The sequence below is a fragment of the Vanacampus margaritifer genome, chromosome 12, assembly GCF_051991255.1.
Source record: "Vanacampus margaritifer isolate UIUO_Vmar chromosome 12, RoL_Vmar_1.0, whole genome shotgun sequence".
NCBI lineage: Eukaryota > Metazoa > Chordata > Actinopteri > Syngnathiformes > Syngnathidae > Vanacampus > Vanacampus margaritifer.
Window position 1 is genome coordinate 12,415,360 of NC_135443.1, and position 20,095 is coordinate 12,435,454.

The following is a 20,095-nucleotide window of genomic DNA, read 5'->3' on the forward strand; positions in this document are numbered from 1 at the left end:
TCATCACCAAAAACAAAACAAAAAAAGAAGAAGCCTAAACTGACCTTCGAGCACTTCATTGTCTCCGAGTTTGGTGTACGGCATTTCCCCGTGACTGAATACCTCCCACATGAGCACTCCGAAAGCCCAAACGTCAGACTTGGTGGAGAAGTCGTCCTCGAACACAGACTCTGACGGGAGCCAGCGCAAGGGGATCCATGCTTGTCTGTAGTGATAGTACTCACTGTACACGCACAAAGAACAAGCACTGTGAGCAGTCGGGACACTAAAATGGTCTTCTCCTACGGACTCGTCTGACCTTTTGTAAACGTCTTTGCTGAGGCTGAGCGACGACACTTTCACGCGTCTCTGACTGCTGATTAGGCAGTTTCGGGCCGCCAGGTCTTTGTGAACAAAGCGGTGATTGGATAGATGCTCCATCCCGTGAGCCACTTGGGCACAGATGGAAACCTAGGAAGAGGACGGTTCGAGTCTTTAGCTGCTTGTGATCACAGTGGCCGCTTTATGACAAAATGTGTCCGTATTATATACAAATACAGAACAAAAAGCTTTTTAACTTCCAGACATTTTCACTGAAGCAACCTCCTTCGCTCTCAGCTGTTTTATTGGATTTTGACTGATTTTGTAAAGCTTACAGAACATTGAGTTCTATTGCTGTAAAAACATGGAACCTACCAAAAGAAAGATTAGAGTCTCTTCTTTCATCAGGAAAAAATATCTGTAAATATTTGTATCTGTTTCCGTTTTGCAGCAATTAAAGTTGCATCTAATAAAAAGTTTCATCATTATTCACAAATCTGTTTCAAACACTGTGGAAAAGAGCTTGTTGCAACATGGCCCTGGCTGATCTCTTACACTCTGCTGCCACCTGATGGTCGTTTTTTTTTAAATTATTATTTTATTCTTTTAATAACTATCATTGCTTTAAGCGACCTCTTCAGGTCAGAGGTTCCCTCAAAGCCTTCTGTATGCTCTAGTGTAAAAAAAAGAAGTCTAAATACGTTTTGGGGATCATAGCACTATTTAAAATAGAACGTTTTTGGGAGCAAATTAGTTAATGTATTTAAATTTATCAGATCTTTGTGCAGTTTGTCAAATTTTTACTCGCGACTGCCACCTCGGGCCCAACAACATCTGTGTCAGGCTCGTTCATGGTACGCGTGCGAATACGTGTGTGTGTGTGTGTGTGTGTGTGTGTGTGTGTTTGTGTGTGTATATATATATATATATATATATATATATATATATATATATATATATATATACACAGTAATTATATATATTTTTATTTCTTATTTTTAATTCAAGGCATCAAATTTGTTTGCAGGAAGCAGTGTTCTACCTTATTCAGATTTAACAAAACAAAACTTTTTTTTTTCCTCTTGCAAGCTTGTCCACACTTGGGACAGCAAAGTTGTATTTTAAGAACTTCAACTGTAAGCTTTAATTATACATATAAAAAAAAAAGTGTGTTAATCCTCCACACTTACTTTGGTCTTGGTGCTGATCGGCTGAGATTTCACTTTGTCATCTTTGTTTTTGGAAATCCTCAGAAACTGTTTTAAGTCTCCCTGGTTTGACAAAGACGAGAAGAAAACACACGTGAAGCAGAAAGTCCCTCATGAAGCGTCGACGCGCATCTTTCAGTAAGCGTTACCAGGTCGTAGTATTCCAGGACCATGTAGTGGGGCTCGGCCTCTCTGCACAGCCCCAGCAGGCGGACCACGTTGGGGTGGTTGAGCTTGCCCAACATTTCCGCTTCCCTGCGGAAGTCCAGCTGAAGCTGCTCGTCTCGAGTCTGAAGGCTCTTCACCAGCACCACCGTTTCCTCCTCCCTCTCCTCGATGCCCTTGGCTTTGGACAGCAGCACCTCGCCAAACTCTCCTTTACCTGCATCACGTCACAGTTTGCCAACGGCCACAACAGGCTGATATCTAACGTTTGAATCCAGCAAATGAACGTTACCTAAGGTAGTGATAGTTTGCAAGTTCGCTCGGGGGAAGTGCAGCTTGTCGCTGTTAACGTGGCTGTGGCGCTTCTCGGTTGTTGCCATGGTACCCATGTTGGTGAGTGCCACCTCCTCCTGGATCTCAGTGGTGGTGTGGCCATTTTGTTGAACGGCCCCTCCTGACAGACACAATTAACAATGTTTAGAGCTCACATGACATTGCAGAAGATATTTGCATTATATGAGCGCGGCATTCTACTACCACCAAAGCATAAACATTTGTCACCAGCAAGAATCAATGAGTGTGTTCCCTTGAAAAAATGGCACCTGAAGCACAATGTAACAAGATCCTTCATAGCAACACAAATTATAACTTGATCTAACACGGTGTCGTATTGCGAGGCTCAACTTGTTAAAAGGAATATTTTCATGTTCAGTTTTAATTGCGGGGAAAAGCGAAACCTGATACAACAAAGCCTCAACCGTACAGCTGATCCTCTATGTGTTTAAATGATAATGCATTTGTTCAAATTGACTTAGAACAGTGCATTCTTTGATTTTCACAATGACATCATTGTGTAGAAGAAACCCTTCACGTCACAAAGGATAATTGCCTAAACATATATGATCAAGCAGAGCAAAACACACAGATGAAAACAAACCACTTGGCAAAATTATATTTAGGTGCAAAGGAAATAAATGCTGTAATAAAAAGTCATTGATTGCAGTAATCCAATGTGAAACTCATTTTCCTAATATTCAATAATGGGTCATTATATTTTTCTATACTGCTGGAGCCCTATTTATCCCAACTGACCCTGGACAAGTTGAAGGGCACATAAAAGGACATAAAACCATTCACATCCAAGTCAAGCAAGTGGACCACTACACAGACTCATGAATGGGACACTTGACTTATTGAGCAATTTTCAGCAGTAGAAAGTTAATGCTTTATTTTGTCAGAATGAATTTGATAATGTCATTATTTATTATGTACAATTAATACCTTTAAAAACTCATTTTACTACTTGCTGTCGATTGAAGACGACATCACCTGCTGAGGAAATAGGTAACGAGCCCGCCCAATCATGGCTCAGTCTGCTGACCAAACCCAGAAAACAGGGGAGCCATGATTGGTCATTACCTACTTCCCTATCAAATTCATTCTGAACAAAATATTGACTTTTTACTGCTTAAAATGGATCAGTGAGTCAAGTCAAGTATTCCTTTAAAGACATCCAAAACACTTTAAAAGGCCAATTTCTACATACTGACCTTTTTTTAAAAAAATTGTTTGTTTATGTAATATGTACAAAAAACTTTTTTTTGGGGGGGGGGGGCTGCTCACAGTAAAAGGTTAGGTTTAGGGTACTAAAAAAGATCACTCACTGTGTGTAGTGAATCTACAATAAGTTTCACTTTTTCAACTCAACTTCATAAATGTACTTTTCCATAATATTTAAATTTATTGAGATTCAATACTCTAGAACAGGGGTGCCCAAGTTTGGTCCTCGAGAGCCCCACTAACACACCTGATTCATGATCAGGATCGTTATCAGGCTTCTGCAAAGCTTGCCGATCAGCTGATCATTAGATTCAGCTGCACTGCAGGAGGGAAACATGGAAAACAGGCTGGGGGCAGGGGGGCTCTCGAGGACCAGACTTGGGCACCACTGCTCTAGAACTTACTCAGTAACATGTAACATTTTTTATCTCTGGAGTTCACAGAACAACCACAAGATGGCAGCAAACACCTTCGCTTCTCAAATGGGTAGAAAAGAAAGCCGAGGAAATGCAGGAGCTCCCAAACTTCTGAATGCCTGCACCCCAAGAAATCTTACATGCTCCCAAAAAATGTAAAAAAAAAAAAAAAAGTACATATAACTTATTCTTTAAGAGAATAATTTATCCAAAATTAATTTGATAACTACATTATTTTTCATGTGCAATTAATACCTTTAAAAACACATTTTTCCACTTTGTCGACTGAAGATGACATAAACCCATGCTCAGGAATCAGGTAAGGACCAATCACCACTCACCTGTTTTCTGGGTTTGGTCAGCTAACTGAGTCATGATTGGCCAGTTTCCACAGCACAGGTGATATCTTTAGTCGACAGCAAGTGGCAAAATTTGTTTTTTAAAGTATTAATTGCTCATGAAAAAAATGACAGACAAAATATCTTCTCACTGTATACCATTAACATCCAAATCTGACTTTTCATACTCCAATGCAATGTTTTATATGCTGTTTAAGAATCTCTTAAAACACGAAAGGACTAAATGTTTGTCTGTATTAACGATGCATACCATTGAGACACTCCATCTCTGGTTCCTCTCCATCTGGACGCTTGTGCAGTCTTTTGGCGTTGCGCCTCTTTTTGCAGTAGAACATGAGGCCGAGCACCACGATGATGTACGCCACAGCCGCCCCCACAGACAGCCCGATGGTTTGAATCATCTTGTAAGGCGCTCTGTCCTCGTCCTCGTCATGCGTCTGTGCTGGTTTATCTGTTGGGTGCAGACATCCATGCAGTATGTTAACTCATTCACTCCCAGCCATTTTCACTGAAGCAACCCCCTTCACTCCCGGATGTGATTGCATTTCCGCTTCTCTAACAATTTTAAGAAAAGATGACTGTATATATTTAAGCTTCAGACGCCACAAAGGAGACAAAACAGTATTAGATCTACCGCCTGCCCAATTACATCACCCCAATGACAGCTGTGGTGTCACAGAGGTAGCAATGGTTATTAACCTGTCAAGGTGGATGACGGGAGGAGTGGGAAGGTTTAATGAACGCTTTCATCCAACACATGGAATTGTGCTTTGTGTCCACTGTGTGTGCGTGTATGAAACTCACCTACGACATACAGCTGAGCCACGCGGTCTTTGATGCTGCAGCTGTTTCCAGCCACACATGTATATCTGCCGGTGTCATCTGTTGTGACGTCTGAAATCACCAGGGAGCCATTGGGCATCTTCTGGATCCTGAGAGAAGCAATTGTGAGGAAACCATTCTAATTAAGCATCCTGGTAGCTTTTAACCATTTGCATTCAAATCTCTAATAGGGATGTTCGATGCCACTTTTTTCCCGGATTGATACCAGTAGGAGTGAGAAGTCCCTGATACCACTAGTACTTTTTGATACATTAGAAAAACAAACAAATAATTTCAAAGAAAGACCTATATATTCCAATTAAGCATTTTCCCTTAAAGTTGCATGAAATTAATGGCAATTTTATTTGATCTTTGTATAAAACACACAATAAAAATATTTTTTATAAATAAATAAATTGAAAATAATAATTCAGTGGCCATAAAAAGGTCCCAATCAAAATACGTATGTGGATGAATATCTTAATGGGGATCTGTCAGACATGTATGTCTCTAATTCTTGATCGTAAAACAGCCACAAGAGGTTATTGGTCAATCATGTATATCGTGTGGGGGGAAAAAATAATACATGTCTGAACACAAGCAATCCCAATCTATCAAATTACTGAATCGATTGTACTTACATTTTTTAGCGTGGATATCAGCTGCTTTTGAAGGGCAATTTTGGGGGAGCGTATAATATTTTAGGGTATCCTCAAAAAATTACGTTTGTATATATTTTTTTATTTTGAGACCCTGAAATGAGATCCCCTTTATGAGGAAAGCAATCAGGACAGCCCATCCTTCTTAGTGTCCAAACATAAACATTATGCACCACAATTTGATTTATAAAGTAGCCTGTTTAAATCAGTTATCCTCATCTGACGATGCCATTATTTTTATTTACCTTCTGTTCTTACTGATGTCCAGTGTCTTGTCTTTCACCATCCAGTGGATATGAGGCTCAGGGTTGCCGGTGGCCTGGCAATGCAGTATGGCCGTGTGGCCCTGGTACACTGTTGTATTCTCAGGCTCCACTTTAAAACGAATGTACACTAACAGTGTACATGAAAAGGGGCACGCACGCACACACACACACACAGACACACACACACACAACAATACATTATCTATAACTACTCCTTGTTCTCAAGTGGCTGCAAACTAAAAGGCTATGGCGACTGTGGTTGCTCACAGTCACACACTGCTGGCCAAATGTAATTCATTACGAGGCTGTAAAACGGCCACCAAGAGCCAGTAAATGCTGCCGCTTACTGGGAATGATCAATGAATGTTTCCTCATGAAAGTACCCTCAAATATACTGAAACCACAATCGCTTGCAAGATGGGAGTGGTGACTAAAGCGGTTGTGCAAGTTTCTCTTCAAGCTCCCACAATGATGAATGAGTAGTTTACCTGCCACTGTGAGGGACACCACCGCTCTGATCTCCCCCTGGAGGCTGTTAGAGGCGATGCAGGTGTAATTGCCAGCGTCACTGCGGGTGACTTTGGAGAAGTGAAGCTGGCCGTTTTTCTGCTCCACACGGGGTGGAAGGTCTCCTCCGTCTGTAGGGGGCGACAAAGGACAGAGGAAAAGCGACATTAAAAACAAATGTTTTACTCATAGTACAGTATAGTGGCATTACAAACAATAGTTTATGATGCTCATCTGGTCAGAGATGACTTTTTTCAGGCATTTCAGGCATCATCCACAAATAGTTAATTTATAAAGACTTAAAAGCATCTCCATGGGTGCATCTGTGAAGAAGCCAGAGTACATTGGGAAAATCCTAGCTTGTCAGGTTGAGTGTATGAGCTACATTAAGTTGCATTCCTGAGAGCTTGTTATTTGATACTACACAGAGACAAACTGGGGGAATTTTGTACATCATTATCCTATACCTTCAACTGCATTTTCCATTTTGACACTTTAGTATTGAGATCTTGGAGCACACCTGCTTTAGTCCAGCGGATGGTGGGACTTTCTCTGCCTTTAGCTGAGCACTGGATGGTGATCTCATTATCCAGCTCCAGGCACTGGGAGGGTTGTGGGGTTGGGGTGAACTTGAGCTTCTCTGAAACAAGTCAAAACAACATGCGTACATGTATTACACACGTGGCTGACACGGAAGGGAAGTGGTGACGCATGTCAAACAAATTAAGGATGTTTCAAGTATTTTCTTAAATTAAATTGTGTACTGATGTTGTGCAAAAATAGGAGAAAGAAATCCAACTATTTGGTTGAAGATTAGTAGAATGTACCGCAAATATTTTTCATATTCCCTCTTAAAAATGAAAGAAAATCTTTTGACCAATATTAAGGAAGTTACACAATGTAAAAATATGTTTCAGATTGAGTGATTAAAAAAAAAAAAATTCAACAGACATGAGCTAGATAGCCATTTGTTCCAAATCTAAGCAATTTCCGTACCTTAAAAATGCAACTTCAAAGATTCAAGCACAACTGAGTGAGAGAACCCCGCGCAATGTGCTCATATACGAGCGTAAAGAACAGAAAAGTGTCAGAGGCGAACATCTTATAAATAGAAAGCAGCCAGACATAACAATGACATGTCAGACCATCTGCAGAAGCATTTATCTTCAAGAAAAGTGCTACAATGGAGGTCAGACTAAAGCTGCTGTGCATGAGTCACGTTTAACACCTCCGTGGTTGTCCTCCAGCTCTTCCTATTTTAAGAAACACAGGCCTAAAGCCATGACCACATTTGTTCCAGATTTTCTCTGAGCACTGTATTACTGATTTTTTTATGGAAAGACTCCAAACACATTGACGCTAAGATAAATCTCGCTGTCTTGCTTACCCAGCACGGCGACTCTGGCCTGGCCAGATAGTCGACCACCCACTGTTTTGGTCTCGCAGCCGTACATCTGTCCGTCGTACACCTCTACACTGTTGATCCTCAGGGTGCCATTGGGGAATAGTTTAAAACGGGAGTCCTGGCAAGAGGAGTTCAAGTAAATTGTCTGAAAATCTGTACAACATTGAGGAAAAATTGGCAAACATTTTTGGGCAGCAGGAAAATGACTGGAATCTGTCGTTGTCAACGTATTTACAAAGCCTGAAAAAGAAGACATCACGCAAGCCAGTGTGGAATGTGACCATGACCACTGACCTCTGGTGTGATCATGATGTTGTTGCGAAGCCACGTGACCTCGGGTTCCGGAGTTGCTTTGGCGTGACAGTGCAGATAACCCGCTTTACCTTCTTCCAAACGACTGTCTTGGGGCCTTGTCAGCCACACAGGGGCGGCTGCAGGAGAGCACACGTGTATATCACATGAGAGCCGGCATTTTACAGTCCCCTCTCACATGCACAATATAATTATAACAGCCAAGTAATCAACTGCATGACAGGAACCTTGTCCAGACAACCTAGCTATAGACCGAGGGGTCGGCAACCTGCGGCTCTGGAGCCACATTTGGCTCTTTAGTCCCTCTCCTGTGGCTGCTTGTGGATCTCTAAAAAAATTTGTCGGAATAAATATTTATATTTTTTACATATTTAAATTTTTTAGATAAAATATTCTTTAAATTAATTAATGATTTAGATTTAAAAAAAAACGTCCAAATTTGTAAGTTGTTAGAAAAAGAGACAAAAGGTAGATGAAAAACTAAAAAAATTTAAATAAAATAAACATGTCTAAAAAGTCACCATAAAATAAAACCATAAAAAGCAAAACAAAAAAAACATCAACCATATAATGTATACAAAATTGTCCAAAAAAAGTCAGAAAATGTATTCTAAAAAAGGCAGAAAAGAAAATGTCCAAAAACAAAAGGCAGAAAATTACCATAACACGTCATTGGAATTGCTAAAAAAAAAAAAAAAAAAAAAAAAAAAAATCATTTATTAAAACAAAAAAGGCAGAAAATAAAATGTTCAAAAAGTGACTTTAAAATGTCCATAAACCCAAAAAAAATATCCCTCAAATTACCATAAAATGGCCACAAAATTGCTAAAAATATCAGAAAATTGATAGCAAAAAAAAAAAAAAAAAAAGCCATAAAATGTCTCAAAAAGGAAGAGGCAGAAAATGACCATAATATCGTCATTAAATTGCCAAGAATGTCAGAAATTTGACAAAGGCAGAAAAGTATAAAAATGTAAAACTAAGTTTGAAAAATTACACACACACACACAAATCCAAAAACGGAATTTTTATGTTGCAGCTCTAATTAGTTTTTGGGCCCTCAGTACAGTAGACACTAACGCACTGTTTCGTTCATCATAATGTTCAAATGTTTTGGGGATCCTGACAGATTTTTTGCTATTTATTTGGCCTAGAATGGCTCTTTTGACAGTAAAGGTTGCCGACACCTGATCTAGACCTAGTACTGTTACTGTAGTGTAAACCCAGCCGAAGAAAGCGCATTAAAATAAAATCTATTCAAAACATCATATAAGCGTATTGAATCAGCCTTGAGTATGATCCTAATTTCTTATAATAAACAAATGGGAATAAATGCGTAACATATTGAGGTTGCTTTGGACTTACTGGCCACAGTGAAGGTCACGTCCTGTGTCCTGCGACCTGCCTTGTTTTGAGCTACACAGGTATAGACTCCAGAATCGCCCGCCTCGGTTGGACTGAAGACCAGATCCGAGCCATCTTGGTACACTCGTCCCTCAGTGGGCACCCGCTGACCTTCCCTCTCCCACCAGACTTCGGGCTTGGGTCGTCCCCGTGGGGCGTTACAGGGGACCCGCTGCAGAGTGTCCGCTGTGAAAACCTTTGACATCTTCGACATCATGTCATCAATCTCTGTGGTGTAGAGAAGAAAAGTGAATGGAACACAACTGTGAAATTGCAGTCATTTACATCTTTGTGAACGCTAAGCATCATGCTGTCTTTTGATTTGATTTTGAATATAGAGTGTCCTTTGCACAGCTATTTTAAGATCAGAGATCTGTTGACAGATTTCTGGTATTTCAACAAAACTCAATTTTCCCCTTGGTAATTCGGGAACAAAGGCAACGGTAGGAGACTGAGAATATAGGTTGTTTTAAGTAAGGGAATTAAATTAATAAGGGTCTTTGTGAGGTGAGCCATATCAAAGTCGGCAGCAGCTATACAGTCAATGGAGTGGGATTTGCATTACAAAGATTCATAAGACCTCACTGTACTGTATGATACATTACAGGGTGTATTTAGCTATCATTAATACTTTATTGGCCTACTCAAGTTGTTCACTAGCTCCAACATTTTACAGTCAATGATCAGAATTAGTTAACACAAACGGGAAAAAAAAGCACATATTTCAGTAGATGAAAGAAAGGCTGAGCTGAGAAAGTAGGAGGTGGTGTTGGTGGAGGGGTAAAGATTTGGGCTGTTAAATGAATGAGGTGGAGAGACTGCTTAAACTTGTCACCAAATAATGACTTCTATTGTGACACAATCCTCTTTAATGCCTGGAGGGATTACCATCAGATTAGGTGAATTAAAGTATTTAAATGGAGCTGCGGTTCACTGGGTTAAAACTGCAGATGCAGTCGTATTTCATTTAACCAAAAAATAGAAGTTTGGAAGGAAAAAAAAAACGTCCTTGGGACGGAAGAAAGAAAAAAATTCCTGCCTTAAGCTGGTTCAAAATATTTGACTTGCATGCACTTGCATTTGAAAAGACAGCCTGATTAGTACACATCTTGACCTGAATTTAAACTGTAACAGTCATTTAAATACCTTTTAGGAGGTACAGTTCAAAGCTCATGTTGCACCGACTAACACTATTATGGGCAATATGGTATAATACTTCTAATACTGTATGTCCATACAATGTTTTGACTGCCGTTTCTGTGTTTTTGAGTCATGCAATTTTTATTCTCAGAGGGTTTATCTGTATCATGTTTCAAATACTGCTACTCAAATTGCCAAAGACAAATTCTAGTAGTATTGAAAATATTCATGAATAGGGGTTAAGCAATTCCTACATACATTTAGGTACAATATAAGAATACTGTAAGCAGGTATTTAATGTCCAGAAAAGCGCTATATAAATCTGATGCATTATTATTATTATTTAAAGTAGAAAGTCATTTTAAACATTAACACTGGATCAAACCCGACATCTATCAATTCATAACTATGTATTTGCTGCAAAAAGTTGGCCACATGCTTTGTAATAAATGCCAACTATTCCTAGTAAATTGTTGACTCCAGAGGGTCAAACCGTCAAAGAAAAAGCAATTGCATTTCGTTTCAGTGGGGGGTATAAATTCAGAATCTCATCGGATCATTCCAGCTGTTATTCCATACTGACTTCCACGTTATGTTATGATCACTCGCAAACCTGATGGGCAAAACACACTAAGAGGAAGAAGTTAAGTGTTTCAGCTTCTCCACAGTGAGGAGGATGCAGTTGGGCCGGCTATCGATAAGGAAATGTGATTATCTGCTGAGATATGAGCTCTATATGAAAGAGCCAACAGAATGCAGAGTGATAGTGTACGTAACTGAAATGCTCTCAGATAACACAACGGTGCTTAGGTGTTTATCTCCAACAGTTGCAAATTCGGATGGATGTGTGTGTGTGTGTGTACCTGCTATGAGTAGGGAAGCCTCATGCGTGACTTGGGAGCCGCTGACACCGCGGCCAACACACTTGTACAATCCTGTGTTCCTAGGTTTGACCTGGGTGATGAGCAGTGACCCATTGGAGAGCAGGAATACACTGGAGAGAAAACAAAACCCATATAAACCGTCACCTCTGCTCAATTATTCTTCATCTTGCCACTAGTGTACCGTAATTTCCCCCAGCAGCCCCACTGCCCAGTGTAATGAGTACCAGGGATCTGGCATGTCTCCTAATCGTGCTGACCGAGGGAAACATCTGGTGCACCAAGTTAGTTGTAATTAAGGCAAATAAATTGCCTCTACACAAGACACAGATAAGTGTCCTACATAGCAAGTTATTTTTAAAACGTCTTGTGATGTTGGAGGCCCATCTTAATGGCCCAGTTTGACCTATGATGGCTAAACAGTCATTCACTGGGAGTGACAGACAGGGTGTGAATTAATTACAGGCTGACTGTGATGTCCACATCTGGGGTGGATAAGCAAGAGAGTGGCAGTAACTCAAAAAAGAGCAAAGGCATAAATTACAGTTATTTACTGTATTCTTAGTAGGCTAAATGTATTTTTTTTTTACTACAGTATATAAATGAGTTACTTAATGTATTCTCAGTAACTAACTGTAGTTACTGTACTTACTGTATTTCTAAGTAACTAATTTATTTTAACTGTGATTTGTTACACAGGTGGCAAATCCAGGTCCAGAAAGTAAAAACCCTGCCACAGTTTGACTTTAGCCCCTTGTGCTAGCTAGCGAGCTCCCTAGCTAGCTCGCCAGGTGCTCGGTTACCTGCTAGGGAGCTTGCTAGCTAGCAGAAGGGGCTAAAGCCAAACTGTGGCAAGTTTTTTACTTTCTGGACCTGGATTTGCCGCCTCTGATTAGTTACTTACTGTATTCTAACTAACTTATGTACAGTAAAAAATGTATATATATATATTTTTTTAAATAAATAAATACAGTAATATGCTGTCAGATTTTTATAGTAACTGAGACTTTACAATACAGTAATTTGCTTTATAAACAAGTTGCTGTAGAGCCCTTATTTTTTTAACTGTTTCTACCTTGGTGACGTGATTAAGTAGACACTACAATGAATGTGGTTGTAATATTGCACACCCTATTCATGTTTTCTTCAGGGCTGACAAACAAACAATTTACTGGCAACATGAAGCCTCAACACTGGCAGCTGTACCAAATGGCCACGCAGGCTTGTAAATTTCAGCCTAAAAAGCTACTCTTAGTCTGTTTATGGTCACACGCATTCAAAGACAGCTGCGGTGTCTCTGTGTGATGTCCGGTGTGGCTGCTGATGCTTCAAGTCAGGCAGCAGCAACAGTGCAGCGTGTCCCATCTGCTAGTGCAGCAAACCGTGAACAACATAAACTGACCAGTAATTATTAAAAAACTTAAATCATCCAGCTGGCTGCAAGCTTGCTGTTTGACACATGTGATCGAGAGCTAAGGTGTTTATAGGGGACATTCTGGTAAGCTGCGGCTTGAGGGCTTTTTCCGCTCAGTGTGTGAACAACGCTGGAGCGTTGCAGAGTCTCTTGCGAGAGGCTGGAGCGAACACTCACGGTAAAATGAAGTACAGCAGATTGCAAAGGAACTTTACAGCATTCTTATTTCAGTAATAGCATTTCATAATGTGCAATTCATCTCGAGTCTGAGCTGCAGAGCAAAATAAAAGCTGAAAGTACGACTTCAGGGTTCCAGCTTATAGGTCTCAAGGGAATGCACCACAGCTACGCAATAAAACAAGTCGAGCTGATGCGCGTAAGGTGGAATCGTGAGGTAAGGCGAGGGAGCAATATGAGAAGTGCATGATTCCAGGAAGAAAATATAAATAAAACTGGGATATTGGAATTAAGGATTTACCGAGTTTTGTTAACCAGCAGCTCGCTTTCATGGTACCATTCCAGAGCAGGAGGTGGCACGGCCGTGAACTGGCAGTGGAACACAGCTTCTTCATTCCTCAGAACCACCTGGTCCTCAGGAGTGACCACTGGTCGAGGAAAGCTCTTATCTAGAAAAGTGGTAGACAAACATCTTCATGATTACATCTGCAGGCATCGGGCACAACCACATCTGTGCACTTATTAAAAACTGCCAACAGCAGAGCGGGCCCTCAGGTGCTGGTATGTGTCAACACTTCAGGGGCCTCCAGGTAGACATAATTAGGTCACTGGACTTTTCATTGACCCCTGGCTTATCAGGACAATCATTTTTTTATGGCAGCTGGAGCACATAATGGGACTGACTGTTGTATGGGAGGAAAATCCCAATACAGTAGTCAAACTTACAATTTGATGAACCATGTAAAAGTTGTTTTTAATAACACCCTGGAATTAATTCAATACTTTTTAATAACCGTTTTAATACCTTCCCAATGATAATAATAATATATATATTTTTAAATTAACTAACTAGGAATCATGAGCCTCTTAAACCCCACTTGCTGATACAACCAAATTTAAATATAGACAATCACATCAACATTGATTGCCGGACGACAGGGTATCCTTACGGCATGGACCCATTTTTGTTGTTGACATTTTCAATTTGTGATTTTCAGTGCACCTTCTCCTTTAGCACAGTGGTTTGGCAACTGGGCCCGGGGACCCACGGGGTTCCATGAGCCCTAATTTGGGGCCCAGTATCATTAGAAAAAAAATACAAATAATAAAAGTGCACACCTAAATATGGGGACCAGTGCTCCAATAAAACAAAACAGACAAAATTAGTTACACATTCCTACTTTTACGTGAGCCAATTAGAAATTCTGATACGTACAGTATGCCAGAATAAGAATCTTGGTCATTGCACAGTGTCAAACACTGTGCAACATTTCTAGCTCTGTCACACTCTTTTCTTTTTCACCTTGGAAGCACATACGTTGGGTCAAAAGGTGTGGTTAAATAAATGCTTTGCAAAAAATACAGTAAATGGGCACCATGCTTTTGGCAATGCTCAAAGCAATTGATTCCAGGAAGTGAATTAAACACACTAATCACTTTTTTTTTTGGGAGAAACAGTCGCTAGTGCAGTCACTAAATATAGCAACCAAAAATCACTCAACTGGCAACACTGACTGTACTTTTGTAATTTAGCTACTCTGTTTGCAGCCTTTTTGTTAATGGGAGAAGTGCAGATTAGCTAGAAATAATGGAGAAATATTGGATTAAAAATGTGTTTAAAAAAAAGTTTAATTGGGTCTACAATTTTGAGGGGCTTATTTATGCTATTATATAGACTGCTATTTTTATTTTTTCTTAATGGCATGGTCTACATGCTTTAATGGAGATGTTTTGAAACTCAGCAGTAATTTTCTTGGTTTTATTTTCTTCAGCAAGTTGGGGAAAGCCAGTAAGGTTTTCCCAATGAGCAGGCATGGCAGGAGAGGGAAGTGGTATTTTTATGACTGCTCACAAATATGACTGAACCCTTATATTTTTTTCTATTGTGTTTAAAAAAATTTTTTGTAAGGAAACACTGTGAGATTTCCCATACAAGACAACTCATTTACAATGTTCATTTAGTTCATACAAATGTCGTCAGCAAAATTTCCCAGTTGCCACATAAGAGTTTGATTTTGTAGAATTAAATTAATCGTTTTCCATTTCTGGTTTGCTACAGTATATGGCCAGAAGTATCTGAAAGGCCATAATAGCCTACAGAACACTCATAATATACAGTAGACCCACCCAAGAACTTCATCAAATCTGTCAAAAGTGCCTCAAAGTGAAACCCTATGGCAGTAGTAAGGGCGGGTATAGGGTAATCGGAAACTCAACAATTATCCATCCTTCCTCCACCCAGGTGCTAACATTATGTGTGTGTGTGTTGCAGGTGGCTAATTAGTGTGATGCAGGCATCAGGTTTCCCAGACACATGCTGAATGTACTGTATTTCTCTCTGTGGTGTACTGGAGATAACACAAGTGTCACACAAACACACACAATTGAGAAAAATATGACAAGAGCAAGCAGAAATACAAATACTGTACACTCATGATGCATAACAGTATACATGAGCTTTTTTTTTTTTTTTTTTTTTAAGAATACAGCATAAGCCTGCTTATATTAGTCTGCTCCAATGTCAGTTATTCTCCGCATTAACAGTGTGCTTCTGAGCTTTATTTCATGCCAGCTTGTACAAACTGCACGTAGTGCTCACCTATTATATTGAGAGTGAAGTTACTGTTGCTGCAGACGTGGCCCGCTGCGTTCTTGGCGCAACAGTAGAACAGACCGTTGTCATCTGGAGTGGCGCTCTTGATTGTGAGTGTCCGCTCCTTGTTGTTGATCTGATGGCTCTTCTCAGTCAGTTTCACGCCGTCTTTGAACCACTGGCAGGTGGGCCTGAGAGGAGGACGTGAAACAGGGATGAGGAGGCTATTACAGGAGGAACTTCTTTTTGTCTTGTACCATCCTTGATAGGTGAGACTCACCGTGGGTGTCCGTCAATGTGACAGCGAAGCGTGACGGGGGCTGAGCTCTCAATTTCCCCTTCCAAGCTGGGCTCCTTTAATGTCACGCCACCACTTTCTAACCCTGCAGCGGCAGAACAAAAAACAGCAGAGATTTCAAGTGGGGGATGGATAGACGAGAAGTGTTAAAATGATTGTGAGGATAATACACTGAGTTGAATTGTCTGTTGTTATTCATCGTCATGAGATGCGTATGACACAATGGGCATCCAAAAACAACAACAGAAAACGAATGGATAAAACTTAACTACACCCAATGTGATGTTAAAAACATTGATGTACATTGGCCGTAATTCCTCCAAACTTGTCCACACAACAAGAAGGCAAAAAGTATCATTGGGTATATGAAAAGCTACAATGGAATGTCACTGGATAGTCCAACACAGAAGTCAAAACAGAAGTAATTTATTAAATGATCATTCCTCTCCCTATAGTCAATTCATAAAATACAAATGTGAATTTTTTGTACTTGCCATTGACAACTGACTTTTTCGTGTTCTTTCAAAAGTTAGCTACAATAAAATCCAAAGTGACTTCTACCTTGAGGAAAATAAACTGACTCGTACTGTCTTCCTGTTTCAGACAGCAAAGGGAGGACTGAAAGCCATAGCAGAGTGTCATGAAACCTGGTCGATTATGTCACAGATGAAAGTGAACATTACAGATGGAAAGAAATCAATCCTCAGTTCCACCTGAATGCATGATGTGGAAAAACCTAGGGTTTTACCTAGAAGTAGGGCTGAACAACTTATCTTTAAAAAAAATAAAAAAATAACAATCGCAATTCCAGACAATGTGATTAAATGATTGCCAAAGCTTTGTTTTAGTTTCTTTGCAACACTTCTGACTTACCCACAGTCTGTTGTATGAACTATTTCACACACAAGCGCCATCTCCCTCCTCTCCCGCCATGCTTATCAATAACAAGTGGCATGCAACTTTATTTGGCTCTTAAAGTTTGAGACAGCGCAAGTAAAAAAAAATTGTGTATTCGTACCTGTTTGATGAGTAAATTTGCTGATTAAAAAAACTAACCTAAAAATTCTTCAATATTTTTTGTTTTTGAAAAAACTTCTGCTCCATTCTTCAGCCCATTTATCAGAAGGTATCTAACGGTAACGGCAATATCGTGATATCGCGATATTAAAACTTCCACAATATCAGCATCGTCATGTCACGATATTAAAAGTGCCTCAATAATAAGTGTTATTCGAGACGACTCCAAGTTGTTTATATGTATAGCTATGATGTACAAAAGCACAATATTGTTTTTTTTATTACAGTATGAGCTCTTTTTTTTACAATACTGTGATTCTTTTTTATATTGCCAACCTCCCCTCAACATCGTGATAATTATCATATCGTGACCTTCATATCGTACCGTGATGTTTGGATATTGCTACATCCTTATTTATCAGTAATGTTAGGAAAATGAGAGGAGTCGATATTTACTTCCCAAGTCCTACCTAGGCCTGTTACATCCAAATTAGTGTCAAAGTATTACACATAATTGCATATTTATATCTGACAGAAAGCAGTAGTTCTTGCTTTAGATTCAGCCATATACACACGCTATACATATGAACATTACGTTCTTTGTAATTGTGCTTCATTGTATTTGTATACCAGTTTCTATGTTGCTGACATCACTATGGCCTGTGGCTGACTAGTGTTAGCAGCTACCACTGTTTCTATCACCTATTAAATATGCATGGCATCACCTGAGACAGCAGTGGAGAGGCAGCAGGAAGCAGATTGCCGACAAAGGGCAGAGGAGGCGCTCGAGGGAGAACTGTCAAAATGAATATGCTCTCGTTGACTAGCCTAAGCCCACCTTGTATCAGAGCCAGACAGTAATCATTAGACAACCAAAAAAAAGTGTGCATATCTCACTAAAGTTTACGTACGTTTGTTTGTGTGCATCTGTCAAGGACGTGCACACAGTGATGAGTGAGATGCAGCCCACGCTACAGTAAGAAAGGGGAATTATACAAGTGCCCTTAAGCGTGCTTGCTGTGTGCGCAGGTCTGAAAGTCTTTGACAACTATGCTAATTGTGTGGCTCAGTCAAGGTTGTGTCAGTGAAGAGGAGTCAGGCGAAGGCTACAAAGACCTCAGGCCAGACACAGTGAACTTTTATTGGTGCAAAGGAAGCTTTGCAAAAACAGAGGAGTAAACACTGAGTGTGAGGAAGACTTCGATGCAATGACTATCATCAGAGTTGAACCTTGTTTGCAAATAAAGGCAGTTGTTTAAACCTGCCCAGAACAACAGGGGGGTGTCTTACACAGGTGGTACAGTATATGAGCTTCACTTCCCTATGACTCAGTGTTTATTTTTTCACAATGAATGAATAAAGTGACTCAACCAACAGCCTTAAGAAACCAGATTTAATTCGTTTCCCATATTTAAATTTGCCATAAATTGTTCCTACAAGGTTGGCGAAGCACATAATTGTTCCAAATATCTTGGTATGATGAACTAAGGCCAACCATTGATTGATTGTTGTGTTCCAAGACCGCCATCATATAAAGATAAACGTGCGGCAAGCGTGTGCATGTGGAGTAACCATGGCCCACCACTGACCTCTAAATACAGAAAGGCATTTATATTCCCAATCACAATAAACCATTGACACAACGGGCCTCAATTCAGCCATTCTTTTATTTTGCTCTAGCTTGAACTAGATTTCTTGACACTTGCACATTCTAACACTTAAGTCCTTAGCTCAGGTTTCTCCAGCTGTCCACTTGACAAACAGAAGGTAGTCTTTCATAACCTATTAAGACGGACACATACTTGCTCATAATCCCCCTCAGAATGCATGACTAAGTGTCTGAGTGAGTGTGCGCATGCATGGCCTTAAACACCATAATTAAGGGTGTATAATTATTATTACCTCGGAGGAGGAACAGGAAGCCAGACCAACTCAGGAATGATTAAGATCAATTTAGACACCCTTATCATTATCGTTATCGTGTGAGCTCACTCATTGCCATTTTCTGAACGAGGAATGGCAGATTGTGTTACACAGGCAATGTATTCTGGGCTTTTTTATATGCCTGGCAGTACCATATGTTTATGTAAATGCAGGTTGGACTCGTGCTGTGAGATGGCTAGATAAATAAAAAATGAAGACAGCCAAGGAAAAGTGAAGTGTAAGATTTGATCAGCTGTGCTTGACAAAGGCCAACAGGCCGACGCTTCAAATTCGACTCGGGGAGATGATGTCGCTGTCACATGGTGCACAGGTGTGAGGCTGATGAGCAGCTGCAGTTTGTCAGCCCGTGTGAAAATGTAAAAAAAAAAATGAGGATGGATTGGATGGACAAGATGAGAGCTGGATGTCTTAATAGCACAGCTCCTAATACAATGTAGGTTAGGGACACTCAAAGAGATTAGCGCAAGATGACGGGCAAATGTCGCCTGTAGGACCAACAAACACGCTGACAAAAGGCGAGGCATGGCCCCGAGTCACAACGCTTCTGATGGACGCGGTCCCGCCATGGAGACCCAATGACCAGGCAGGTCAAAGGGACAAAGGGGGGGCTGGACCCCTATTAGTGAACACAGAGGGGGATAATTACTCTGAATAACTCTCAACTGGCAGGATTTGCTTACCCTCCATTGAGAGCAAGATAAATTAACTCTCTCTCTCTTACCAGAGGCTCCGGGGTGGGGGGGTCAGGGGATAAAAACCTAGTGGTACAGTACATGTAGACCACCCTACCACCCTGCCCCCCCCCCCTCTATAGCGCATATTTATTACTATGCACGCAATGTAGCATACACATGAGTGAACACTCAAGCAGAATTAGAGCCAGAGGGGGTCTTTAAAAGCTGCGTGTGGTTTTATCACCCGTTAAATGTATGTTGGGGAAATATGAGAGCATTTGTCATAACATGGTCTGATCTATGTAAAGCGATCCACAGAGAGAAGCCAACCTGCATATCTTGACAGAGACAAATGAGTTGATACACAAAAACAAGCATGGCATACAAATTAATGCTGGAGGACTTAATACTGAAAGTTACTTAATGACTGATTTAGCTATACGGATAAGGGAACATCTACATTTCAACACCCTAATAACATATAGTATTTAGTAAGTTATCAGGAACAAATACACATTGTAATAGTTATCTTGCATGAAGTCGTACAGGCTCGATTTTCACAATTTTGAAGCCT

At 40.2% G+C, this 20,095-nt stretch overlaps 1 protein-coding gene across 1 annotated transcript in view; it reads right to left on the reverse strand.

Moving 5' to 3' along the window:
- ptk7b (protein tyrosine kinase 7b) overlaps positions 1-20,095 on the reverse strand; it is a 63,827-nt gene that overhangs the window by 1,455 nt on the left and 42,277 nt on the right. Inside the window, exons 3-19 of the mRNA XM_077582833.1 lie at positions 15,869-15,971; positions 15,595-15,779; positions 13,297-13,444; positions 11,387-11,517; positions 9,345-9,611; positions 7,962-8,098; positions 7,650-7,785; positions 6,783-6,902; positions 6,244-6,393; positions 5,735-5,882; positions 4,813-4,940; positions 4,259-4,459; positions 1,966-2,127; positions 1,658-1,890; positions 1,491-1,571; positions 299-450; positions 45-223 (exon numbers count right to left, since the gene is read on the reverse strand). Of these exons, the coding sequence (XP_077438959.1) occupies positions 45-223; positions 299-450; positions 1,491-1,571; positions 1,658-1,890; positions 1,966-2,127; positions 4,259-4,459; positions 4,813-4,940; positions 5,735-5,882; positions 6,244-6,393; positions 6,783-6,902; positions 7,650-7,785; positions 7,962-8,098; positions 9,345-9,611; positions 11,387-11,517; positions 13,297-13,444; positions 15,595-15,779; positions 15,869-15,971 (2,661 nt within the window). The remainder of the gene's footprint in view (positions 1-44; positions 224-298; positions 451-1,490; positions 1,572-1,657; positions 1,891-1,965; positions 2,128-4,258; positions 4,460-4,812; positions 4,941-5,734; positions 5,883-6,243; positions 6,394-6,782; positions 6,903-7,649; positions 7,786-7,961; positions 8,099-9,344; positions 9,612-11,386; positions 11,518-13,296; positions 13,445-15,594; positions 15,780-15,868; positions 15,972-20,095) is intronic.